Source organism: Hetaerina americana, unplaced genomic scaffold, assembly GCF_022747635.1.
Source record: "Hetaerina americana unplaced genomic scaffold, ioHetAmer1.1.p SCAF_11, whole genome shotgun sequence".
Lineage (NCBI taxonomy): Eukaryota > Metazoa > Arthropoda > Insecta > Odonata > Calopterygidae > Hetaerina > Hetaerina americana.
The window spans coordinates 9,436,365-9,464,173 of record NW_027286181.1 but is presented as its reverse complement, the minus strand read 5'-3'; the positions used below and the strand labels follow the sequence as shown (position 1 = coordinate 9,464,173).

The 27,809-nt window shown below is 38.3% G+C and overlaps 1 protein-coding gene across 6 annotated transcripts; it reads left to right on the top strand.

Annotated features, from left to right (window-relative positions):
- The first annotated feature begins 5,630 nt into the window (after positions 1-5,630).
- Positions 5,631-27,507, top strand: LOC139700917 (1-acyl-sn-glycerol-3-phosphate acyltransferase gamma-like). 6 transcript variants are annotated; one of them, XM_071599382.1, is made up of 9 exons: positions 5,631-5,785; positions 5,879-5,968; positions 6,260-6,463; positions 6,542-6,714; positions 7,081-7,242; positions 16,489-16,679; positions 24,506-24,653; positions 24,831-25,050; positions 27,085-27,507. In XM_071599382.1, exons 3-9 carry the CDS (start codon positions 6,280-6,282, stop codon positions 27,183-27,185), a joined length of 1,179 nt encoding a protein of 392 aa, XP_071455483.1. In that variant the 5' UTR covers positions 5,631-5,785; positions 5,879-5,968; positions 6,260-6,279; the 3' UTR covers positions 27,186-27,507. The 6 variants fall into 6 exon arrangements, with proteins under 6 accessions (XP_071455483.1, XP_071455485.1, XP_071455482.1 ...); XM_071599384.1 differs by lacking the exon at positions 5,879-5,968; XM_071599381.1 differs by lacking the exon at positions 5,879-5,968 and having other exon boundaries at positions 5,643-5,696.
- Positions 27,508-27,809: the final 302 nt, after the last annotated feature.

Sequence of the window (27,809 nt, the reverse complement as noted above, 5' to 3'; positions counted from 1 at the left end):
TTTATATCCCTTGCGAAAATTCCAGTTATGCCCGACGAGGGAACTTCACGTCCGAGGGTTTAGTCGCCAAGCTTAAGTTCAAAGAGAAAATTATATTAATGCCGTTCAATAAAGATCAAAATCACTGGTCGTCGTAAACTTCCGGGAGTTTTTATTCAGTTATCTCGATCAATTGGGCAACACGGATATGGGTTATGCCAGGCATTACAATTTATTCACGACTTTCTTAAAGAAGCGGAATACGTTAAGTAAGGAAAAAATACGTCCAAGTAAACTAAAAGCAATAAGGGTGCCATTCAATAAACAGAGAGATAGCTATAACTGTGGGGTGCATACGTGTTTTTTCATAAATTAGATCGCGAAATATATGGGAACTGAACAAGAGTTTGATGCCGACGAGTACCGGAACCAAATTAAAACAAATATATTACAGTCCCTCTGTAAAGTTAACGAAATATGCCCTTTGTGCGATCGGGGTAAAATCTGTGGAAGTACAACGTGGGTCGCGTGCGATGTGTGTTCTCGATGGTATCATCTTTCTTGCGTAGATAAAACTGCCACTGCTTCCGATTACGAAAATATGGCTTGGTCGTGTATACTGTGCACTAAATGGATAACATTAGATATTCAATCACTAGATATGGCAGACAGCTGATTAATTGGCCTTGTGGCTATCCCTTGGTTGTACATCGTTTTACAGGGATCGTCCGGAAAATAAGTGTACTGATTTTTTCCCGCCGCTCCAGGCGCGCCCAGCACCGCTCTGACGGGCTGCGATTGGAGGGGGGCATGTTGGCAAGCGACGCTGAAAAAGGCAGTCGGCCCTGAGCTGTGGTGTAGTGAGGAGCTCTGTTAACGCGAACCTCCACGCTCGACCCACGTCACGGAACGCGATGCCGAAGTTTTTGTAGCAGCGTTATTCCATCAAATTTGCGGTAAAGCTTGGGAAATCGTCTACCGAAACTGTCGGTATGATTAACCAGGCTTACGGGGAGTCAGCCATGTCCAGAAACATGATCTTTCGGTGGCACAAGATGTTCGTGGAGGGCAGAGAAGCGGTCGACGACGAACCACGGCCTGGACGCCCATCAACGACACTCACCGACGAAAATGTGCGAAAAGTTCGCGATGTACTGAACTCTGATCGTCGTCTTAGTGTTCGGATGATAGCAGAGCAGTGTAATGTGCCAAAAACAATAGTGCACGAGATTATTAGGGAGCAATTACAGATGCGAAAAATTTGTGCAAAGTTGGTGCCGAAAGTGCTCAGTGATGATCAAAGACTCAATCGCTTGGAAATCGCGACACAACTTGCGGATCACTGCAAAAATGATCCACATTTTTTAGAGAACGTTGTTTCGGGTGACGAGACGTGGATCTTTGAGTACGACCCGGAGTCGAAGAGACAAAGTGCGGAGTGGCACACCCCATCATCAGCCCGTCAAAAGAAAGCTCGCATGAGCAAATCTCGGATCAAGGCGATGCTCATTGTCTTTTTTGACAAAAGGGGAGTCGTCCACTACGAATTTGTACCTGAACGACAAACTGTAAATGCTGCATTTTACGTCCAAGTGCTCGACAGGCTTCGAAAACGAGTCGCCCGCGTCCGGCCAGCGATCAAAAACATCTGGCGGCTGCATCACGACAATGCGCCGTCTCACACCGCGCTTGTCGTGTCGGACTTCTTGGCCAAGCACGGCGTGGCAACGCTGCCGCACCCGCCCTACAGCCCGGACTTGGCACCACCGGACTTCTTTCTGTTCCCGAAGATAAAGAGGAGTTTGAAAGGAACGCGATACGGGACTTTGGACGCCGTCAAAGAGGCCGTGACGACGTGTCTTCGAGAGGTTCCCGATGATGCCTTCGCGGGAGCGTTCCAGGAATAGGAACGCCGCTGGAACAAGTGTATCGACTCACAAGGGTCCTATTTTGAGGAATATTAGCTTAAGATATGTAAAAGTGTAATACATTTTTTTTCCTGAGCTCAGTACACTTATTTTCCGGGCGAACCCTGTAGCTTTGAACGCACATTATAAGTTGAGAGGCGATTATATTTTGTTGAATTTCCTCCAATACAAAGATTAACCAACATACGTTAGCCTACTATCACAGGCACTAAGGTGCTTCCCGTCTATCTGAAGAAGCGGGGGACGGAAAGCCTCAGAAGAGATAGCGTAGCAACAATTAAAAATAGGAAAAGGGAGGCAGCAATGATGATATAGAATCTGCGGTCCATTCCGTCTATCTGAAGAAGCGGGGGACGGAATGACTTGGGAAGATTACATATTCTTATTCACAACAAGTAATTTCATGATACTGAAATATTAAAGGATTTCATAAGGGTAAAAAACTAAAAACAAATGTTGACAAAATTCCTCTATTTTACCGTAGGTTTCGGAAGACGCTCCCTTTTTAATTAAGGGAAAGAACGAGCGGTTTCTCCCGGCGAGAGCGAGAGATGCCTCCCGGGGATCTCTTTTTTGCTCGTTTCTTCTCCAAGCACAAAAAGAAACGCATCTAGCAGGTAACCTCTTCGGGTGATGTGGAATAACTTGCAGATATACTAAAACCGTGATGTATTAATGAATACTACTAATAATACAAAAAAATTTATCCATACATACAATTTAAAACTTTCCATCAAAACCCCCTTCGCAGCTCAAGACATCGGAGAAAGAAAATGGAGAGAAGTGAATATAAAGGAGGAACTGTGAAAATGAGGAATCCGTGGCCGGAAATTGATGCAAAATGGAAAAAACAGCTGTAAGTAATAAATTAAGAAACAGATTGCTGAAATGGTGTGTGTTTCATAAAAATATGGTCTACTATGTGACACCGAGGAAGAAAAAAACGGACGTATTCGAAATATATAGAGTACATAAAAGAACAAACTTGAAGAAAACCTATCTCCATGGGCTAAGTTCAGTGTCGTGTCGCAGTCGCTTTTGGTGGGCCCTGGCTACTAAACTAGGCCATGAGCATGGGCTAAGCGAAAGACTGCCGAAAGTATACGTGGTGCCTAGCGTGTATTGTAAGTTTTAGAGAAAAAAATGTTCTGGTTTAGGAGATATTGTGAAGTACTTTGTGTTTTTTCGTGTGAGAGGACGACCGCGGTGACGTTATTGGGTCCTGGTTACTAAACGAGGGCATTAGCATGGGGTAAGCGAAAGGCAGCAGATAGAGTATAGTGATTTTAATGCTTATGCCAAATTTTTGAAAAAAATATGTTTTAGTTCAGAGGATATTGTGAAGTACCTTGTTTTTTTGTATGATAGGACGACGCTGGTGACGATAGTGGGCCCTGGGTCCTAAACTAGGCCATGAGCATGGGGTAAGCGAAAGGCTGAATATAGAGGAAAGAGGGTGTCGTGTTCCTGGCGTCCGGGGTTGGCTGTGCGACCCGCCCCGAAACGCGAGAGCGAGTGAGCATTCTGCCCAGGCAAGGGCTGGGGTCGCTGGAGAAAATAAAACCTCCCTGCCGTTCCGTTGATTACCCCGAAGGGCGTTTATTCCGTCCAGTACAGGGTTACAGTAAAGGGGACCTTCTCCCAGGGAGAAGGTCGAGTGTCGTTTGCCTGAAGGGCGCGTGGAGTCCGGTGCAGCAGCTGGATGGCGGCCGGGGTCCTGTCCGGCTTCTGGCTGGTCGCGGGAGCCCGACGGTCCGGCGAGCCAAATAGGGGCAGCCTCGGCACCCCTGCGTAGGGCGTCCTTGGAGAGTCCAGGGGCCGGAGGCGGTACTGCGGGGTGGGCGGCGTCAGGAGACTCAGCACCGGCCACGGAGGAAGGGCGGCCTCGGCCAACCAGGTCCGGTAGTCCTCGAGGGTCGGCGATGATCCCGGGGTGGTCGTCGGAGGTGCTGGTGGCAGAGTGTCGGAGCGGCGGGTCGGTCCTCCGTGCGGCGTCGAGCTCGGTTGGCGCTGGGAGGCGGCGCGGTGGACGCGGCATTCGTCCGATTGCTTTGGTCCTGGACTCATAGGGCGAGCGAAACCTGGGGGCGAGGATTTCCTCGCTGCGCCACCAGGTAGCGGGGGGGGGGGAGAGGGAGAGTGCACCTGACGGCGATGATTTCCTCGCTGCGCCGGCAGGTAGCTTGGGAGAGCGAGGATCTGCTCACTCCGCTGTTTCTCCCTTGGGACTCCCACCCCGTTCTGTCTGTTCACACACGACTTGCCTTGCCGTTTTTAGGCGGCTTTGTTTATCAGAGGTCGCCTAGTTGGGCTTATGCTCTGTGTCTCAGTATATAATTCCTTTTTCTTTCTGGAGCACCACCAGCATCGTTGTTTTTGCCCTTTTTATATTTATTTAATTATTTTCCGTATTATTATTGGAGTGTGACATTATTAGGTCTCTTATATTTATCATAGGGGCCTATTTTATTTATTTTTGTGTATGTCATAGCCCTATTTGGGTTTTCTTTTAACTTATCATAGTATGTTTTACACCTTGTTAGTAAGAGATCTGAGAGTTTTTCTATGCCTGTTTTTTGGTATACATTCTCATTTTCTTCCCAGGGGGGGAGCCCAAAAGCCAGCCTCAGGGTCTTCCTTTCTGTGCTATTTAATTTGTCCATTAGGGATCTACTGAGTAGTCCCATCCACGCAGGGGCTGCGTAGGTCAATGTTGGTCTTATTAGAGATTTGAATTTTCTTCGCTCTGCGGAGCGGGCTTTGGCCACAGTAGGCGCACATCAAGGGGTTAGTGCTTGTGCAAAATTTTAGAAAAAAATATTTTCTGGTGTAGGAGATATTGTGAAGTACTTTCTTATTTTTTATGTGAAAGGGCGACTGTGGTGACTTCACTGGGCCCTGATGCTAAATTAGGCTATGGGTGTGGGTTTTATGCCTACGTCGCGATAGAGTAGGGAGTGCTGAGTGTATTTGGTGATTTTCAAGAAAAGTACTTTTCCAGTTGAGCAGATATTGTCGAAAACGTTTTCGCTATGAAAGACGACCTCCCGCTTGGGCTATCTTTAGTGTAGTTGTCTTTCTAGGGCCGTATATCATATACTACAAAACTCATCCCGGTCTTACAATTGCAAGTGATTACAGGGAGTATCACTGAGTATAATATGTACGTGGTAGTGAGATTACTGCAATGGTTTAGGGGAATTACTTAGTTACTTCGTGAAAAAATATTTACGTTGGCATGACTGAAAAATCCAGAGCTCCAACGGCCGGTAGATAGTCGTGGGACAAGTTCAGTTAACTGAAACTTTATGGGTGAGGTCACCATGCTCTCAAAATAAACTTAACTTACGTAACTAAAATCGCAAGACAAATGTGACTAGGCACATATATAATTTGGTTCTCTCGCTTCCCGTGCCTTACCAGGCCATTCATATTTCATTTTCAAAATTCGCTGATATATTCTCTTTCCGCAAAACATGGATACCTCACCTATATAATAATTCAATGATATTGCATATTATCTCTATCCATTCAGAAAATATACCCACAATCGTGTCGAACTCTGAACTGAGAGATATCTCGTTCATGAAATCAAGGCATATCATAAGGTCTTGGCTTTAGGGTTCACGACTACCAGTTAGTTATTTTCTTTCATATGCGCCCAGATCTTCTTTTACTCATTTGTCACTTTGCCGCCACCTCCAGCTTTTCACCTTTAACCACGAGTTGCGAAACAAACTCGTATCGATATGCTGGATTGACTGTATATGTTTTATTTATATCTAAACTGTAAATTTGCACTGTTATCAATGAGTATTTCGTGAATTTATTTTTCAATTTTATACCTGAAGAAACTTTTCACGAAGCTTAATCGTTGAGTACGTGGACATCTCATGTTTAATACATGAATATGGGTGTTGGTTTGGGATGTGACTTTTGTAATAACTTCAGATAATCTCTTTTCCTCGTAGCCTATGCACGGGAGGGTAAATAGATACTTTGATCTCTGTAGACAGACCTAGTGCACGACTTTAGTCCAATACTTGGAGATACCATTGATGGTCAGTCGGTGGATTTGAAAGTTGCCCTTGACCTTCGTCCTTTAAAGTAACCACAACTCTTATAGTTGAATTCTACCTAATGTTGGTAATTTCAAACAGAGTGCAATGGAAGTCACGGCATGATACGTTGTAACAAACTCTAGTTATCTGCGGGGAAAATCTACTTATCTTCAAATAGTTTTTAGCGTTGATAAAGCGTGACTTGGAATATACTGCACGCCTGATAGTTAAGTTTTAGTTAGTGTCACCGTTATTAAAGGCGACCGTATTACTCACTATTTCTTATTTCAGATCTGAATACCAAGAGTGAAATGGAAAGTATGTTAATACGCCTTAAACGTTCGCCAGTTTCTCATTTGCTTCTGGCGATTACCTTCTTTTCCTCAGGACTTGCAATAAACTTGTTTCAGTCTTTTTTGTGGGTTTTTATTCGTCCGGTCAGCAAGCATGTGTATAGAAAAGTTAACTACTATTTGGAGTACTCATTATATTCCGGTAAGTGATTACCTGTTGCATAGTATGGCAGCCGTCTGTTGGTGCCCAGTAATCCCATACTTCTGCATTTGCTTTCAGAGCTTGTTTTTCTGTGTGAATGGTGGTCTGGTTCCGATATCAAATTGTATATTAACAAGGAAGAGTTTATAAAATATTATGGAAAGGAACATGGATACCTTGTGATGAATCACACGTATGAAATTGACTGGATGGTCGGTTGGATGTTTTGCGAGCGGATAGGTGTTCTTGGGGTAGGATTTTAAAATTTTTACTATGCTAATTTCGTGTCTAGGATTATTGTCTTCCAGATTTTTATCATACCGGCGAAGGTATGCCCGGGTTTTAGCTCGGCTCCAGAGGATTGGTTATACAATTGAAATAATTAGGCATAATTGTTTATAATCAACTTAAGTTTATTATTTTTGTGGTGTCGCTATGTGAGTTACAACCCTGTCAATTGTCACGATTATACCGTCCATGGTTCTGTGAAGAAACATTTCTGTTGAAGATTCAATTTCTGGGTTTAGCCACTGGCGCAGTGCTTTTCTTACATTACATGGAATTACGTCAAGGTTTGTGTTAAAAATTGAACCAGTTTTGGCCTTTATTGATTTCAGAATTGCAAGAGTTATGCAAAGAAGGTGATACAATACGTTCCCACCATAGGGTGGGCATGGAAGTTCGCAGAAAGTATATTTCTTGAAAGAGATTGGGATAAAGACAAGGAAACAATAGGAAAACAAATTAAGGAGCTGGTGGAATACCCGGATCCAATATGGGTTAGTTCAGTTGGCTATTTTTTAATGTTGATATTGATGTTGCATTTATTTGATGTTTTGATGTATAAAGGAAATTTCTTTTATTCTTAAATATCAATTTATTTATTTTACATCTCTATTCCTATAATGTCTTCTTCATTGAAAGTCTTCCTTTTTGTTGTTTTTGATGGTCTTAGTCATGTGTGTATTAAGAAAAGTGGGAAAGCAAGTGTATTATTGGTGGTGGATTACTGAATGCACCAGAGAAACTTGTTGTCGTGTACACTTTGATGACAATATGAATCATAGATGGTGTAGTTATTAAAGTTTAGGAGTCCTGGATTCATAATGATTCAGGTGAATAAATACTTATTTTGTGGAACCCCCTGATAACATATAATTTTGGCTGCAGGACTTGTGAGAATTAGCAACAAATCAGCTGCTACAGCGAATCAACAACAGGTGTGACATTATGCAAACCATCCATATATATATATATATATATATTTCTCTCCTGAGTTCCAACCCTCCCACCCCATGCATTTGTTAGCATTTTATTTTTGATAATATCTAAATGGATTGACATTTCCTTTATTTATTATTTAATTAAAATACGATCACAAGAGCATTCAGCATGCGTTACAAGTAGAGTAATTAACTATATACTTAAAACTTACCTTTTTAGTGCAGCTCTTGCATCTTGTTTCGCTAGCTTTACATACTGGAGGTTTTCAGAATCCTAAAATATTTTGGTATTTTTAATATCAATCTAAAATGTTCATTTCTTTGGCTAATTATTGGTTCCTGTACTGCTAGACTTCCGGAATTCTTTTTGATCCAATTAAATAGGCCACAGTTATTAAGAAAGGATATACATATGAATTTATTTTTGGGGATTAGTTGAATTACGGATGTAAACTGCTTTGAGCAAATTTTGAAGTAAGTGGATCTTGGTTGGTGGCTATAGCCTGTGAGTTGTCTTGTACCATAAGAGAATGTGTAAGGTGCTGCTATGAATGTCTGTGTGTGTGAATTGTAATTACCATGTCAGTTAAAGTTTGGCATGGCACATAATGGATAGGAAAATTCACTGTCTTCATCCCATCATAGTCTATGAACTTCTTTTATTTTTAGCAACCATTCATGTGACCATTTTAAATGCCATCACAAATATAATGGAATTTCATGATAAAGTCGTATAAATTATTTTTTGCTATATCATGCATCTGAAGGAGTAACAATTCACTGAACAAACTTATAAAATTTAAGCTTTAAAATATGTCTAGAGGCTTCACTTATTATTGCTGTAATAAAATATACCTTTATCTAAATTAAATTTGTGTAAGTTACCTTAATTGTTCTTTTAAAAAAGATTTGAAATCAAGATTGTATTATTTCTCAATCAAATAGATGTATTTTTAGTGGAATTGCCTCTCAAATTTGCAGCACTTTATCAGTATGGCTTCTTTAAGTGTTCTTGTTTTCTGTAAAAGGATTTGCAGAAGTTTGAATGTGTAACTTTTTTCTCAATTTATGATTATAAGTATTGATTGAGAATGTAGAACTCTTCTAGTCTTTCTGAAAGGGGGAAATGGATCAGTTTTGTAGAAAGGCTTGTGGAATGAATGAGAATAATATGTTACTAGCTAACCCACTCTTTTGAGTCATGCTAATGCATTAGATTGGATGCATGGAAGATTACTGGGAATTGAGAAAGATATCTGGCTACATTGTTCTTGTGCAGAGGTTGTATAGCCGAATTAAGATGTACAAAAACTTGTGGGTTTTATACTCGTACTTGGACAAAATACAAAAATGTTGGCTGTCATCGCATGTTGCAAAGGGAAGCCAACTTGAAGTCACCCTGGCTGGTTGTGGGATGGAAAATACTCCCACAATATCCCTTCCTGTAATAGGCAGTAAAAATGGTGTTGAGGAAATGCCCAGTTCAGCTAAGGTAATCGACCAAGCAACCGTCTATGGATCAATTACTTATGAGTGGTCGTGCCATCTGGTTCACAATCTACCCAGTTGTTTTCCATACCTGAAGACCCATTAGATAAAGAAGGAAATTCTGAGCTGGGTGCCAGATTATATGAATAGACCAGGGAACAATATACCACTTTGGTCATTAATGCAGCTTAAATGGGCAGCCAGGAGCTAGCCAATCCCGGTCAATCAGTTTCCTTCTAGTTTTCTTGTTGTTTGAAATGGAAGAATAGAAAAACCTTCCTCTAACTGGAAGATCCTGCCATGAAAGAGGTAAATGTAGATGCCACCAGCTGATGGGGTGCCGGTAGGAAGAAAGGAAGACCTTTAATGTGATGCCTCCCTTCCTCATTCACCGTTGTCTGCTGCTGCTATGGGGGAACTCAAAGTCAGTGCAAAAGAACTGCAAGATGGTGCAATGCTCGTTGAAAGAGCAAATAATGTGTCGAGCAAAAAGATGTTTTGGAGATGAGAGTGCTTCATGACATCCCAGTGTCTTGTGGAGGTGGCAGCGTACCTAGAACATCGGTGAGGGAGTCGTAAGTCATTACGACCTATTCTGTGTACAACTCAATGAATTTGAAAGACAAATGACTTCTCAGGGCAATTAAAATGCTGCTTCCTGTTAGGGTGCTCATGAGGTTTTTATTGGTTCCAGTCACTTCTTTCGTACATGCTCCAATGTGTTGTTTTAAATGCCAGTGTTTCAGTCACATCACCAGAAGATGTGATGGCAAGGTCAAATTCTGCCCTCACTCTGACAAAGATTTGCACGAGGATGAAGAGGGCACCTCTGAACCATCATGCATGAATTATGCAGGAGTGTACACCCTGTGTGTGTTCTCTAATTGTTCAAAGATTAAGGAGGAACGGAAAGCAGGGTAGTAGAGACACTTGTATTAATGTGAGGGCTTGGGTTGTTATGGCCTTCATAAAATGAAAAGCCAATCTTTGAGTAATAAACTGCATTGGCCGTAAACTTTTATGACCATTGGAGTTTATTATTCACAACTGAGCTTTGTGAAATTTTTATGCTAGACTTCTTGTTGAGGGTTTCCTGATGATGACTTTTAAAGGTGATAAGGAGTAGAATAGTAAGAATGATCTGGTGCTTTCCCGGCGAATAATGTTTTCCAAGATTATTCGGGTCTCCCACCGGGTCCATGTTCGTATGTTTGCCGACGTTTCGATGGCCGAGTCGTCCATCGTCTTCAGGGCATGTCGGTACTCAGGTATTTGGCCGCCTTATATAGTTTGGTCAGGAGGTCAGGTCACGTCTGATTGGTCGGATGCTTTCCGCCTCTTGTTTTCCTTGATGTTCCTCAAAATGGGTTTCCACGCGTTACTGAGGGAGTATCCGCTGTCTCGGTTAATGGATTTGTTTTTGAGCCGGATCGCTATTGCTTCCTTAGTCATGTCTCCTGTGATCGCCAACTTCTTCATGGAAGATTTCGAAGAAAAGGCCCTAATATCAGCCCCTCTCAAACCTAAATGTTTCTTCCGGTACGTGGATGACACATTTATCATCTGGCCGCATGGATCGGAGACCCTCAAGCAGTTCCTGGAGCACATGAATAGCCTGCACCCAAATATACAGTTCACCATGGAGGTGGAGGTCAACAGTAGCCTTCCATTTCTCGATATACTCATCCACCGGAAAGCAGACGGGTCATTGGGACACAGCGTCTACCGCAAACCGACGCACACAGACCTTTACCTCAACGGAAGAAGTCACCATCACCCCTCCCAGAGAATGGCGGTTCTATCAACGCTTATACACCGAGCAAGAGCAATATCTGACACAGAAAGTCTTCACAAGGAGCTGCTGCACCTTAAGAAGACTTTCAGGCAAAATGGCTACAGCGAGAGAGAAATCGCGTTGGCGCTAAAAAGGACCGTCGAGCCTCGGGCCTCCACACCGAAGGAAGCCGAACCAAAACCACTGGCAAGGGCGGGTCTACCCTTTGTCTCCACGGTCTCGGGCAAGGTCACGAGAATACTGAAGAGGTACAACATTGACACCTACTTCCGTCTAACAAACTCAGGGACGAATTAGTAAGGGCTAAGGACCCCTGTGGCCTCATGACCCCTGGAGTATACCGAATACCCTGCGAGTGCGGCCAAGTCTACGTGGGAGAGACCGGAAGGACCATTGCTACAAGGTTAAAAGAACACCGGAGACATCTCAGACTGTGCCAACCTGAGAAGTCGGCCATTGCAGAGCACAGCATCACCTCCGACCATAGCATTCGGTGGGAGGAGACAAGGGTCCTTTGCCGAGAAGAGAAATTTTGGGAAAGATTGACTAAGGAAGCAATAGCGATCCGGCTCGAAAACAAATCCATTAACCGAGACAGCGGATACTCCCTCAGTAACGCGTGGAAACCCATTTTGAGGAACATCAAGGAAAACAAGAGGCGGAAAGCGTCCGACCAATCAGACGTAACCTGACCTCCTGACCAAACTATATAAGGCGGCCAAATACCTGAGTACCGACATGCCCTGAAGACGATGGACGACTCGGCCATCGAAACGTCGGCAAACCTACGAACATGGACCCGGTGGGAGACCCGAATAATCTTGGAAAAAGTAGAATAGTAGTTAAACCTGTACCAAGACATGTCCTATGGAACAATTTAAATATTGCATTGCAATTGAGGTTGCTAATTTAGGTGAATTACTTGAGATGAAATAGAATTGATAATGCCTCACTTTGATATATCGTTACAAAAATGTATGCTTCAAACATTCTATTTGTGTTGTTGTCATTCATTTAGTTGGGGTTTTTAAGTAACTTTTCAGGCTTCTCTCAAGAATGATATTTCATCAGGAATAGCTTTGCCATGAGTAGTGTCAGCAATTGTATTGTCAGTGGGATGAGCTTCTTGATCTCTGTGTAATGCAGTCTTTCCTGGTCAATTTTGCAATGCATTATCACTTGCCTGTTGCTCGCTTATCTATCACCAACATGACCTGCTTAATGATTATTCATATGACTTGCAAATTTTAATCATGCAAATCATAAGTTTTTTTTACATTTAATTTCATCATTTTGCTCAATATGTTACTTTCTTGCTGTAATTTTTTTAATTTACTGTTCTCATTCTCCGTTATTTCAAATTTTTTATGATGGGACACCGTGGGAAGGGTGGCTTTTGGTGTCCACTCTTAATTGTGTGTGTTAATCCATGGCATATATTTTGTATGTTAACACTTTAAAAAGGTTTTTCTGGACTATCACTTTAATATATTTTGAATTTATAAATTTAGTTTAGTCTACAGTTGTTTATCATGCTATGTCATATGATGTTTTATCAGTCAAGACTTTTCAATTGTTCTATAATGTGTGAAAAGCCATTGTGCTTTATATTTGGATTGTACTCTTCTGAACAGGCTCTGCAGTTGAACTGCTCCGTAACCAATCATAAGTGCCCTCTCTATGTGTGGCCATACCAAATAAGGTACTCTATTACTTGAATTGAGTCATCACCTTCTGCTTTATGTAGGTATATTTCTATAACACATTTGAGCATTGTACAGTGCACACTATCATTCCTACAGTGTGCGCCTATCCCGAGTATATTGGTGACAGTTTTAATCCTCTTCATAATCATGACCTGGATCTGCATTGATATTGCATGGTGGTGCTTTGTTTATTTACAAAGGGAATTCAAACACAATAGAAGAATGTCTGATGGCATCTGAAATCCAGTGTGTTATTCATATCCAAATATATTCGAAGTATTCCGGTATTTATTAAATTTTATTTCATTAAAGTGTTTTATTTAAATTTGGAACTTGATGGGAAGTGGTGAAACTACATGGTGAGAAAGTTGACTCACAGTCATCAGGATGCTGAAAAAATTACAGTGAGAATTTTTAAGTGGGATGATTCTATGAGGTTGAAGTGCACTATGTTTGTCCTCAATTTAATTTTTATCATCAAAGAAATGATGTACACGAATATAGAAGAGAATAGATTCATGTGTTGCAAGCAAGAATAGGAAAAATATGTCAAGTAATTCAGAATATATCAAGTTATAAATGGTGGTTAATAGTTGGGTGAACTTACTCCCTGAAATTATGGGATTTTAATTTTTGGGTTCTAGGTACACTGGGTCCGTGTATATTTTATCCCAACTTTATCCGTGACTTCCCAAAATGTTCAAAAAAATAAGTCATTCTTCAAATAAAAAGATGTTGGTAACTTTCTGAAACAAATTTTGAAAAATACTCAAGTGCACAATGAAGAATTACCATGAAATTTGGTTTGCGTAATTTATTGTACAAAAATGTATTTTATGTTCTGGTGTTAGCTTAACGTGTAACGTATATGTTTTACGAGTTTCATGAATTTGAATTTAGTATTTTACATCAAGAGCAGCTATTGCAAGTGAAAAATTTTCACCTCACCTATGGCAACCATGGTGGTAACATTAAGGCATTGCATTTAAACATTGCTTGTATTTACGTAAATTGTCAATAGAGACTTATGTATTGTCACAAGAAGTTTACAGTCTGTTCTCCCGAGTAGCTCTGCCAGATGGTTTTATATGATTAAAGAGGGGAAAGAAGTATTTTAAAGAAAGTTGGATCAAGAGACCCAGAGTTGGGCCCCCATGGAGGTAAACATTACACAGCTGCTGTCATTCTGAGATAATATCATCGAATGGAATTAGTTGTACTATCAGTAACATTTAGACTTCTATTGGGTGCCATCATGGTGCCGGAAAAATTGCGCATGAAACACATTTGTGGGTTCTGAGACTAATCATATGCAATCAAACAGATGTTTGTGTGTTTACAGTTGAAGTTGATTTTACAGGAAGATTAGGAGTTTCTTTAGAAAGCTACCTCTGCTGATAAAACATGGCTATGTCATTTTGATCTTGAAAGCAAACGGGAAAGTTCTGAGAGGAAATCTCCTTGACCATAAACAGCAAAAAAAGTTATATTAGTGATATTTGCTTGGAAATTATGGTTATGATATTTTTTTATATTTAGGGAATGGTATATCAGCATGTTGTACCAATGTACACAACTGTAAATGGAGCATAATTATTGGATTGAACCGAAAATTCTCCAAGGCATATCAATTGCAATAGGCCACATATTCAGAACAATAGGCTAGAAGTAAGATATTATTTATTGTTATTGCAGAATATCTCGCAAAAATCAATGGAAACTGTGTTTCTCACCCTCTATGTAGCTCAGATCTAATCCCATGTTACTTTTTCCTCTTCCCCAAGGTGAAGAAACACCTTTATGGAGTGTGTTTTCCGTCATCAGAGGCAGGCGTTTATGCCAATTGAACATATGACAACATGCAGTGGCTGTCATTGATGCAAATACTTGAATCGACAAATCAATGAAATTCAACGAATATAAATAATTTGCATGCTATGCTGACAATAGAAAATACATTCAAATTTTTGTGCATGAAACTATTTAAATTAAAATTTGATGATCACACTTGATCGAATACACTCATACCTGATTATATTGATTCAGATTGTTGTTCATTTTCATTTTTTTTGGAGGTTCTTGTTTGCATATATTTCCATGCAGCACAAATAATTTTGGTTGAATTTTTCATTTTATTGTTGAAATTTTAGTTTTTTTTTCTATCTAGAAAGTGGTGCCTGATAATAGAGCCAGAAGAAAAAAGGGAGAGAAATGTTCTGACTATAATAATAACCTGTGTGATGTAGATAAATGTTGAAGAATGCATTGGTACAAGTGTGGAGAAGGTTGTTGTTCTCCTGAGTAAAAGGAAAATATCAGGGGACATCACAAGTGAAAATATGGGACAAGCTGGTCCATATTCAAGATTTTGGGATCTTTGAAGGACAAATGATAAAAGGTTTAGGTTTCCCTTTAGAATTTCTGATTCATAAAGCAGTTGTGGAGATGGTTTCTTGTTACTGGGGTGCTTGCAAAGCACTCTAATTGAGGCGCTTGCCTAATTAAAAGGACTAAGTATGATGGTTGTGATTGAGAGATGACATGGGTATGTTGAAGCATGTCCGCACTGATGTATTGGTACTGATGCATATTGTAAGGAATGATTGTAATTTTTTCTACTTAAAGCCTCTTTTAAGTGGGAAACAAATAACTCCTATTTTCATTCAATATGAGTTCAGCTTGAAGATGGTCTTCCAAATTATGTGTAACTTTATATTTAAGGCAAAATATCCCTTCTGTGACATAAAAATGAGAGTTAATTCATTGCTTTTAGATGTATTTCCGCTGTTTTTTACAAGGGTTCCTGTTTCTAGTTTGTTATGTGATCTTTATTTATCAATATCGTTAAAATTTCTCATCTTCTAATTTCTTTGGCACCAGACAAATGAATAATTTATCATTTTCGTCACGTTCAGTTGTCTAGCAAAGCATCTTATTGTTGTGAAATGAGATGAACTGGTGACTACATTGAAATTAGTTGTGACCTACCTTGGTAGCAAATGCTGTCAACATATGTAGTGTGCCCCTGCCCATGTTAGCATTGTTCCATCATTGTCTCATTCAAAGTGTGGTTGACATTTATTTGGATGCACATGCTATTTTTTTACCTTGAATGATGTTTACAGCATGTTGAGTTGGCATGTTTTACTTTACAGTTTGAATCATGTTGTGAATGTTGCTTCCTCAAAATATTTAAATGCATCCATTAGTTTACCGCATCCAATGGCATTTCTGCAGTAAGTAAATTGAAATATGTATGTTCGTCAAATCAATGTTTAAAAAAAGAGATTATCCATATTAACCATGTTCAAGAGAGTGATATGCATGTATGATTGGATATATGGTAAAAGAACTTGCATTTTAAATTAATACATGAGGATGAACCTTTGTTGATATTTCACTTAATAGAATATCCATTCAAATATGGCAGTTTTTTGGTGAATTAGTGATATCTCTATTGTAAAAAAAGATGATTTTTTTAAATATCAATTTGGGCACACCTTACAGCACCAAATGTAGCATCAGTTGTATCTAAATACGTAATTTGCAGTACCTTTTCCTTTTAATCCACAATAGAAAAATTGCAAATTGAGGGAACAAGTTGCTTTATTTTTAACATTGCTTTCAAAAGCTAGGCAATGGCTGACAGGCTGTGAATATTACCCCTTTACATCTTAAAAATACTGCAGTAGTGCATTTTGTGTACTGCTACTTTTTTTAGCCTTTGATTCCTGCCTTGTTGTTTAACTCAATTTTGTAATTTTCAAATACATATGCTTATAATAACATATCCTTACTCTTTATTTTTTTTAGCTCCTTTTATACGCAGAAGGAACACGTTTTACTCCAGAAAAGCACAAAGCTAGTTTGGAATTTGCCAAAGAAAAGGGTTTGCCAGAGTTAAAACATCACTTGACGCCTCGTACGAAAGGCTTTGTTTGTAGTGTGCCATATCTCAAGGAAAAGTTCGGTGCTATTTATGAAGTTCAGCTGGCATTCAAAAAGTAAGTAGTCCAGGCTATGAGGTTGTATATTCAATATTTAACCTTTAAGTGCACGGCGAATTGTCATTATGTGTTAAAGATGACAAATTGTGAAAATACATAACAAGCTAAAGAAAAATAATAGTAATAATTTTATTGGTCCAGCGATCAAGTACATGATAAAGGACAAATTTAACTGCATACTAATTGTAATGCATAGTTATAGTTTGTATTTTAGTATCTATACATTTTAAGTATCTCCTTCATAAAGTTTCTTGCGGTTACTTTGTGTCCAGGTTTGTTTCAATGAATTGCTATGATGACATTTCATTTTGAGTCAGGGTTTGAAAATGTTCCATGGAGTGACATGTGTCAAAGTCCTGGATAACCTGGATTTTGGCATGTGACACACAATCCAGGCAGCCCCCGGCCTTATGTAGTCCAGTTTAGCTGGGTTTACTGTGTTTAAACATTAGGGGCCCAGTCATCGATATAAAACATACGTTTGTCTTGTTGCCAGCATCTATTTTTTGTGGAAATTAATGATATTAAATCTCCATTTTGTTTCTCTCAGAGACCTCCTTAGCTTTTATCTTAACTAGAGGCCTACTTATGCTGCTGATCCAACAAGTATTAAGAAGCTTATCCAAATGCTAATTTCTGTAGGGCAGATCTGATGATATCCTAGATCATAGTCTGAATCCTTTTTTGGCATACCATGTCAGTGTGGTAGTGTTGACTTAAACGAGGATCTCATGTGTAAAACAAGCCTCAGAAAGCACATATTCCCATTAAGTATGAATGGGCAGGTGTGTAAAATGTGCACTTTGCCATAAAGCACGAACCCAAATTTATGAATACGTTTTCAGCAGATGTTGACAGTCTTAATAATGGCCGATGACTGTGGGTGCATTGTGCAGTCATCAAATGATGAGGTTATGAATGAAAAAAACACACTGCAACGCTATCTGTATCTAAGCTCGTGGTATCTTAATTCAAAGACCAGTTGGAGCTCACGGTCTCTCACTGAGCAACATGAAAAGATCATTAGTTGGTTTAATTTAAAGAGGGAGCCTTTAACTTTAAGTAAAGATCAGATTTTTGGCACATTTTTTATGGAAATCGTTTCAACACCGAAGGATGCTGATGCTTTATCAAAGAAGTTAAAATCAAAATGCATATTGTTTAAATATGTTATGTATTGTAAAAATCCTTGTATTTTATTCTTAATTTGTACGTATAGTAGTAATACTTTTATTGGCTCAAGGCATTATAATATTTATAGTACCATCAAAACGCACATCTGTTTATGATTTAAGGTTAAAAAAGTCATCAAGTGTACAATTTTGTATTAATACAACTTTAAGAAAATTTTTCAAATGGAATATCCATTGTACGAGGGTAATCCCATAAGTACCCGACCCAACAAAGAAAACACAAACATTTTGGAAAAAAATGTATTTGTATTTTAGTATAATCTCTTTTCAGCTCTATACACTTTTCACAGCGATATTTAATAAGTTCTATACCCTTTCATAGTATGAATTGCCTTGCTCCTCTAAATAGCCATTAACTGCTGACATCACTTCTTCACGGCTGGAAAATCTTTGATCACCAAGCTATTTTTTCAAGTTTGTGAACAAAAAATAATTCAAGAGGGCTAAATTTTGCAATTAGGGTGCATGAGGTAGCAATTCAAACTTTAATTCATGAATTTTGGCCATTGCAATACGGGATTTGTGAGCTGGTGCATTGTCTTGATGAAACAACACTTTCTTCTTAGCCAAATGAGACCGCTTTTATTGGATTTCTTTGCTCATATGTTGCAATAATTTAATAATAATACTTCCATAATACTTGCCGTTGATAGTTTTTACTTTTTTAAGATAGCCAAAGAAATATATCCCACGCTCATCCCAAGAAACTGACCCCATGACCATGCCTGCTGATGAAACGGTCTTCACCTTCTTTGGAGCTGTTTCTTCCTTTTGAATCCATTGTTTCGATTGTTCTTTTGTCTCGGGTGTGAGGTAATGGACCCATGTTACATCCATGGTTATGGAACGGCGTAAAAATTCTGCTTTGTTGCTGTGAAACTTTGCTAAACACTGAGTTGAAACTTCTTCACGTTACTGGTTTTGCTCGAGTGTGAGCAAACTCAGCACCCATCTTATGCACAGCTTTCTTATGTCCAAATTTTCAGTTAATATGTGATGTACTGCACTTTTTGAAATATCTACTATGTCTGCTAGCTCACGCACTTTCAGTCGATGATCATCCAGTATCACTTTGTGGATTTTCATCACCATTTCTGGAGTCGTCACCTCATTTGGTCGACTAATGCAATGCTCATCTTGACATCTTGTACATCCTGGTGTAAACTGTGCTACCCAATATTTTGCTGTTGTAAACGAAGGAGCAGACTCACCCAAAGTAGAATCCAGTTCAGATTTAATATTGGTTGGGCTGAGGCCTTTCAAATAAACGTATTGTATCACATATTTTCACAAATTTACTGAAAACGTTCACTATTGATGGCTACCAAAAAAATACCAAGCAACGTAGTGTCTTAAAACTTAAAGCATATGCTTAATAGATTGCATACTTTATAATGCAGTGATATTTTTCAAACAACTACTGCTATCTCTAGGTCAGGCACTTCTGGGCGTTCCCATGTATGTGTGGGCATTTTCCCTTTGAAAAGGTTGTATAAAAGTTGTATCAATACAATATAATATAAACCCATGGTTGTAATAAATTATCTGTGAATGAAGTTTGTTTAATTAATTATGAATAGATGAAAATCTTTATCAACTTTACCGATATAGTATCCTCCTGACAAAACCATTTTAAATGGATCGTCTTGGCACAAGGTAGGCTGATGACAGTGGTGGCGGGGTAATATCCTCACCTGCCATCCCAAAGGTTGCGGATTTGATTCCCACCTAGGTGGATTTTCTTCCTCCTAGGGCTTGGGTTTATGTAATTTTCTTCAATGTCATGTGTAAGGGTTAGGTGTTAGAAGGGACTATTAATCTCAATCTCGCCCAATTAAGTTGATAAATAAATAAGCTGGTCAGTGAAAAAGACGTTGAAGATATTAAAAATTGGGAAAAATAGTAAAGGAATGTTTTCAGCTTATTCAAGTTGGGAAGTTAAAAATATGACGATATATTTTCCAATAATGGGTTTCGGGTATCACTGTCAAATTGTATATGAATTTTAACTGTGATCGTATATTAATTATCAAACTTTCAAATCAATGCTTATGAATATTACAGGGGGTACCAACGATATTTAATTTATCAAAAAATCAATATTTTTGTCAAAAAATGTAGTGGGAATAGTTGGTCTAAGTTTAACTCTATCCTAATATGAAAATTTCATCCAGATTTTCAACAGCATCTGTGGCTGACTTAAATGGTATATAGCCTTATCAGTAACGTGGTTCTTTGAAAGACTAAGGTATTAAAAATTTCTTTTTTTTTAATTGTGTGGTGTCATGAACATGATGAAAGTACTTCTATGCAACAATTTCAGAGTGTAAAAATCATTCGCCTTGACACACTGAAATTTTTGCATTGAAATGCATATTAGTGAATGATTCTGTTAAAAGTTACTGTTGCGGCATCTCCCGCAGTTTCTTGGAAATGATGAAGTAGTTTTGGGAATAGATAGACTTAATGTAAATATTTTTTTAAGTATATCATAATGTGTAAGTTATGAATAGAGGACTTGTCTTTTTACAGTTTGTCATTCATCTCTCTCTTTCTTTATGTAGAAGGTTTTTTTCCCCGAATTCCATCCATTGAATTTTATTAATTTTGTCCACCTAATGTGTGTATATTTTAAATCTGTCCTTTTATTTCAATGTAGTAGAAGGAAGACCAGTGGGATATGTGACATATCTGCCCTTTTTGCTTTACTATATTGCCATTGTAGTGCGTAAACTAAATGCTCTTAATGGGTGTAAACATGCTTGTAAATCATTGTGGTTGCGATAGTATTCTTCCTTGTAATATGGAAATCCTTCTTGCCATGTCTTGGTGCTTGAAAATTCTTTTCTTTTGAGTGCTTACATGATGGATGGATGTTGCAGTTTTTTCAGTGATGAGTTAAATAATTCCAGGTATTGGTGCGCTTCATGCTTAACAGCCGCCCTGGGTGGTCTGGGGGTGATGCACCCACGTGCTAGCCCAAAGGTTGCAGGTTTTAGTCACGCCTCAGACATGAGTGTTGTGTAAACTCTGGTGGTTCAGTCACTGACAGATTTAAAGGAATGCCAAGGTTGGCTTTCTGAAATCTTAAAAGAGTGTAAGAGCCACCAGACATGCTCAAAAAGCTGAACAAAATATGCATGCTAAAAACAGGATTTGGTGGGAACGCGGTGCGTGAAATCTTATATGGTCTTCCTGTGGGTTCGGTATTCAGCTGCCAACATTTGGATGACTGATGTCGTCCTCAACATCCTGAGGATTATGGCAAAGTCGGCCGTCAAAACATCGGCAGTTGATTCCGTGATCTTTTGGATGATCCCGCTAAGGCTTTACGTGCATTACAGAAATCACAATCCGCTAAACATTTACTTGACCTTTTTCCAGGTTTTTTTATTTCACTTTTTTATTTCTTTTATCTTTCTTGTCTTTGTTTACAGTATCATACAGTTGGGGAAAATGCTGTATCACAGTTCCTCAGTCAGACAAGTATAGGGAGGGAGGGGGGGACACATGTGGTCTCCATGCTCATCCATTTGGGGAGTGAATATGCACTCCCGTGGTTTTGGTAAATGAGCATTTTATGTTATTGAGGTAGGAATGGGTGGAGGACTCAAAAAGAAAGCGAGTTATTACCAGGGTTAAAAAAATTGTAATTGAAAGTTATGCTTGCGGGAGTAATTGAAGATTTTGTGTTTTCACTTTTGATATGTCTCTTCTTTTGACTCAAAGAAATATTTGTCTCTCAACTGAAGTAAGTGGTCATTCTTTTGGCACTTGATTTTACTATGTAGTCATTGTATTTCAATTCTTGGATCACACTTAAATCACACTTTTTGCTGTGGGTGTGCTATGCACATTCTTGGGTGAGTAATTCTTGCAATATTCGTTTGACATAGCTTTTCACCACATTTTGCATTGTGGAATTATGCACGACAGAAAATGTATTTTGAAACTCAAGCACAAATGAAAACAACTTGATTCTACTATTTAACATACTTTTCATTACAGCACTGACCCAGTTTCTTTCTCATGCAGAATATGTATAAGTAAAACCTTGGAAACAAACATTCTGCAGCCTCCAAGGGCACATTTAATTTATTCACAAGTTGCATGCTTCTGGTGTGGTTAAGGCAGTTTTGGATTTCTTTATATTAGTGTATTTGATGTCTTTCAAGATCATATACCAATTTTCCCAATTCAAATGTTGGGGATATTGATTACATCTCACCCTAAGAGTGAGACCTAAACTGGCAGGATTCGTAATTCGGATTATCGCTATTATCTCAAAAGTTAATGCATGTCAGTTATCCCCTGTTGAAATAAAGTGCATATTTCAGTAATGATTCAATTGATTTTATATTTATTTCACTGGGACATATTGATTTTTAATATTGCACTCTATAATGGACTTGGGTTCTTGAAAGAGAAGTTGTTTTTAAACAAGAAAGATATCTGGAAAGTATACTACTGGTTGTAAATTATCACCCATGGTATATTAAATATTTGAGCTGCCATAAATTTCTATACATACAGCATCCCGCTTTTGTCATTATGTACTACCTATTGTATCAATATGATTTATGTATGAAATCCCATTTCATTGTGCATTGAAATATATGATATTCCTCCATTTGGTGGGTTTTTTTTCACTACTGGGAATGTGTGAGTTTCACATTCTGCAGAATTAAAATTTTTGGTATAATTAAAATATAAGAATACTTTTTACCAAGGACATTAATTTTCAATCACTGCAAGAGATCCTCCAGTAGGCTAAATGGAGGACTTATGTATTTCATTTTATAATGGTGTACACAGAACTTGCTTTGTAGGTTTGAAAATCCCTTTTTTTTCATCCTATAACATCGCCAATTAAAATGAAAGACATGCTTGTTTGTTTTTGCAGTAGGTTAGTAGCAAGGCCATCAGTTTTATTAATGTCAGTATATTCAGTTTCCTATAGAGCAGCAAAAGTTCCCTTAATATCATCCAACATGCCTATCTTATTCCATCCCCTTCCTCGTTTGCCTAACGTTTTCCTCTCGGCACAGTCTTCAACATCCCATTCCTAATCAAAACACTATGAATCCATCTTTCATGCCTCCTTTTCATGTTGAATAGCTACCATAAAATGAAGCGTGAAGCTATTGCCTATGTGAATAAAATTGGTTTATGAAACGATCGTGGAACTTAAAATAATATTTTCCTGCAAATAAAGAAGTACATCAGATGTGAAAACTATCAAGTGAGCCTAAATTAATGATTTGCAATATATTTAGTATTTCAAGGTTTCTGGTAGCACGAAAAACTAAGAATTCTTAAGGGAAATCAGAAATCTTATCTTAATTAGCGAACCCACTGGTTTGGAAAATTTCAGGAAAAAGAAGGAATTTTCTGTGATCAAAATAATTTCTTGATTAAATATATTGCTTAAATGTTAAAGCTGGAATGACCTTTCAGTCTCCCAAATCTCCTTAATCATTGCATACAAAGTGTGCCTACTGCAGAAGCAACCCATGTACAGTCTTACAACAGTCTAGGCTACATGGGTTCAGAATCACAGAATAAACCACCTGAATTTTGTGTGAGGATAATTGTTAGTTTTTTCCATGGTATGGCATAAACACACAGGCCTTTGCACGATGCTTGCTTACACAGTGCAGAGCCCTGATGTTCTTGGCAGTAACAGGTTTATTGGTGGTTTCAACCCGAAAATTGATATTTAGTTGCAAAGGATTGCAATATTCCATAGTCAGGTATTATCTAACATTTGTTTCAAGCTCAACTGAAGTGATAGTAAATTATGCAATGTTTTCAATTAGTTATGACAAAAGTTTGAAAGGCAAATGCTATCCGAGCCTGGAAATAGGTAAATTAGTGCGGTATGCATGTGTTTTTATTGGTATGGCATTTTGGCTATAAGATAAGTTGACTACATATGGTTTGAAACCGGTTGTTTACTCTAGGGTTTTGGGATAAAGTTGCATAGAATACACGAATGAATGATGCAGTTTACTAACATCCTAAAAAATACTGGAATTTCACCGGGGAAGTGGGCTAAACATACTGAATTTCTGTTGTCATTTCAGTGATGCACTTTTATTCACTTACATTAGAAAAGGCATCAGCTGAAGAGCAGAATCTGGAAATTTTCATTGGCAACTTTGGGGGTCTATCGTGTATTTCATTGCCCTTAGCTTTATAATCTGAGGAACCCACCTGGGTTCCCTTGCCATGGGTGCAAGCTCACTTTACAGACAGTTAACCAGACTGCATTTTTGGGATGTTGTGGTACTTTAAAGCTGAGGATGCTGTTTTTGATTGTAAATGAATAATGCTGACAATTGAAATACAAATAAGATGGCTAGAAACCTAAAGGTAACCCAAGATAGTCAAGGACAGTTCAAATCCCAACTACAGTGTATTCTTTAAAATTTGTCACCAAATTGGGGCTATAATATTTTATTTTCAGTAGTATACTTGATGCACATGCTTACTGCATTTATTTTGTGTAATTAACTATAACTTATTGAGTTTTGCTCCATCCATCTTAACCACTTTCTAACATTTACCTCTCATGTTTGTTCATGTATTCTGTGATAATGATAGCATTTGTGGTTTCTCTCCAAACAGAAGTGATGTCATTAAGCCCACACTCAATAATTTGCTAATGGGTAAGAAAGTTATGGCCCACATGTATATAAACAGAATTCCAATGGATGAAGTTCCAGCAGAAGAGGTGGCTTGTGCTCAATTTCTCAAAAATCTTTATTTGAAAAAGGTACTGTTGGTCATTGTATTTTATGTGTTTGCGGAAAGTGTTGTCCATTGGAATTAAATTTTAAAAGTGATGAAAGTATTCAGTCTAAGTGATAATTAATGCTCTGCTATTTTTTAAGGTGACGTTTTGCATGCGGAATAATTGAAAAGTTCATTTTTTTATATTTTCTTTGGGCAGGATAAGATGCAGGATAGTTTCTATAAAACTGGAGACTTTTTTGAAGAGAGTGGTGTAACTCGCACTGATGAATTTATTCTTCCAAGGCGACCATATTCATTTCTTAACACGGCTGGATGGGGAATCGCAGTGCTTTGTCCCATGACCTATATTCTCCTAGGTTTACTTACCTCTGGCTCAACCATTCAATTTGCCTTAGGTGTAGGCATCATTGCCATTTGTAAGTAAAATTTTTTAATCCCTTTTAACTCTTAACATTGTTTTGTATTTGTTTGTAACAGATTCATCCTTAAGGATTTTTCATTGAATGCACAGGCAAAACGAACCGGCAAGCATTTTGAATAAGGAAAATGTTCATTTGTTCACTGCAGCATGGGTACATCATTGTATATATGGATGTCCTATTATTTTCAGGACATAAATTAAAGTCACTGAATGCAAATAGGTGCAATGCAATCCGCTTTAATGTCTGACATTTTTCTGAGAGGGATTTCCTGTGTTAAAGAGTTTTTAACCAGGGTATAAATTGATTGTAGCTGGATTCATTTTTTAGAAATTACCAAAATTGTTGATTTATGGGCAATTAGGCATTGAATGCATTTATGTATTCTTTTAAGAACTTCTTTATTTGGGTTTTATACTGGTGAGGACTGGTGCCTTAATATGTAATCTGGATTTATGAAAATTTTAATGCTAATTTTGGAATTAAAAAGAAAAACTCAACAAAAATATAATTTTTCCGCAAACATAACTGGCATGGGATAAAATTTATTGTTTAACTTAGCCATTTCATTTAGGCTAGCAAAAAAAAGGCAGTGGCTCAACTTTTGTTAGGGTTGAGAATTTGATTCCATATCTGTGGGGTATTACCTCATATATACACATTATTTTTGTAATATTCCCATCCCTTCCTACTTCACTAACAGCTTTTCCTGAGGTAATGAAGCCCTCTTATCAGTTGCGGTCTTAAAGACATTGCCATAATATTCCAGCCAAAAGCTGTGTAGCAATTTTGTGGAAAAATAATCACTTCTGTATGGCGGCACGGCAATAACATCTGCATGTATTTAAAAAGGTATCCATGCATTCACAAATACAGATCTGAGGAAAGAGGATTTCTTGTTCAAGTACAGATATCGTCCTGAATACTGAGCGTAAATCATAATGGCCTCTTCTTTCCTTTTATAAAATCTTAAAGCCTAAATCTTCTACTGTTTCTGGTAAATGGAAGTTTCCAGTCTCCACTGCTACTCACAGCATTTTCTGAGGACCGAAACAAGAGTGCTGGGGTATTTGTAGTGCCTTATTCCCAAACTGGCACAACTGAATTGGTTCAGAAATCCGAAAGTTAATGTTAGTAAAATAAAACAGATTCATTAATTTATTGCCATCATTTTAAAGCATTTTCATGGAGATATATACAAGACCATACTCACCCACTGTCAAACAAACAGTAGACAAGTTGAAAAGGAAGAAAAGTAAAGGTTAAAAATAGTGAGCTTCCACATTAAAGCTTGAATGTCAAAGTAATGTTAAGGTGACATAATTCATATTATTTCTAATATTTGCCAAATAAATTGTTTAGATGTTCTATAACTGCTTTTCAATGATCATTTGAAAAAGGATGAATAAAAGTCCTTCCTGTTAGAACTCCTAAAAATGACTGTTGCATTACTAACTTAATTCTTCCCAAACTCCAAAGAAATAGGGAATGGAAATTCGAATTCTCCTGCTTTTGCTTATTTTTCACAATTTCCTATGGGAACAGCTATACCAAAGCTGGTGTACCAAACAAGTGCTATATTTTTAAATTTGATATTGTTAATTAAAGTTTTACTTTGTAATGATGTGGGTGTGGGAGGAAAGAATGTATTCGGGGATCGAGATGGTGCGGGGGCTAACATTCTGGCTTCCCACCCAGAGGGCCCGGGTTCAAAATCCCGGCGGTGTTGAATATTTTTCAGAGGTATCTCGATCCCTACTTGAGGTGCTTTGTGGAGGGCACTTTGAGTGAGTACGCTGTTCGTCGGAAGGGACGTTAAGCTGCGGACCCCTTGGCGCCTTTCGTAAAGAGTAGGATATTGCCGACGCTGGGTTTCTCTCCACCCTTCATCCTTTCTTGTCCATCCCCTATGGCGCAAATGACCTCAGCTGTCGGTCGCCTCCCCTAAATACTACTACTAAGTATGTATTCTTTTACACATATGACGTAAACTGGTGTATTGAGATAGTGTGTATTTCATTCAACTTTCAGTTTTCTTCCTCCTATACAAGTTGATTGGGATGACTAAGATCAGCAAAGCTTCTTCATATGGGATGCAAGACAAGAGGAGCCCATCCAAAAAGACTGAATGACTGATTATTTGGAACTCAAGGGTGGAATGGACAATTTTTGCATATGAATTTATCCTTTGGAGATTTTTGTAGTTTTTTCTGTTGTATTTCATGAAGCTTTCAGCACAAAAGTTAATTCCATTCAGATGGGTTCTTATTAGTTTGGAAATTGTTATATTTACATGTAGAGATGTTATGTCACTGGTTTTTCTTTTGTCTCCAGGTATTTTTTTCACTCCCAAGTGTTTATTTAATTGGTTCAGATTGGAAAAGCAAGTATAAGCAAACAATCATTCCATTCATAAATGAGTCAAGAAAAGAATATCCTGTCAAATTGGCAGTTCCATCACATTTGTTAATTTTGTATGGTAAAGCGGGAAGAAATTGAACATAGTTAGGAGAGCTATAGAGTTAAGGGAAAACATATTTTTACTCAAAAGACATTATCTTTTGTAACATGCTTTCGTACCTACTCAAAGATAAAGTTTTTTGGATGAAACTCAAGCTGTTAAGGCATGCCAACACATCCAATTGGGCCCATTTCGTATTGGTATTCTTACTTTTGTGTGATGGTGTTGGAAAATTAAATCTTCTATTTTCTTTGGGGGAAGCGACGTATCACTTGCTACCTCCAGGTTGAGTAGT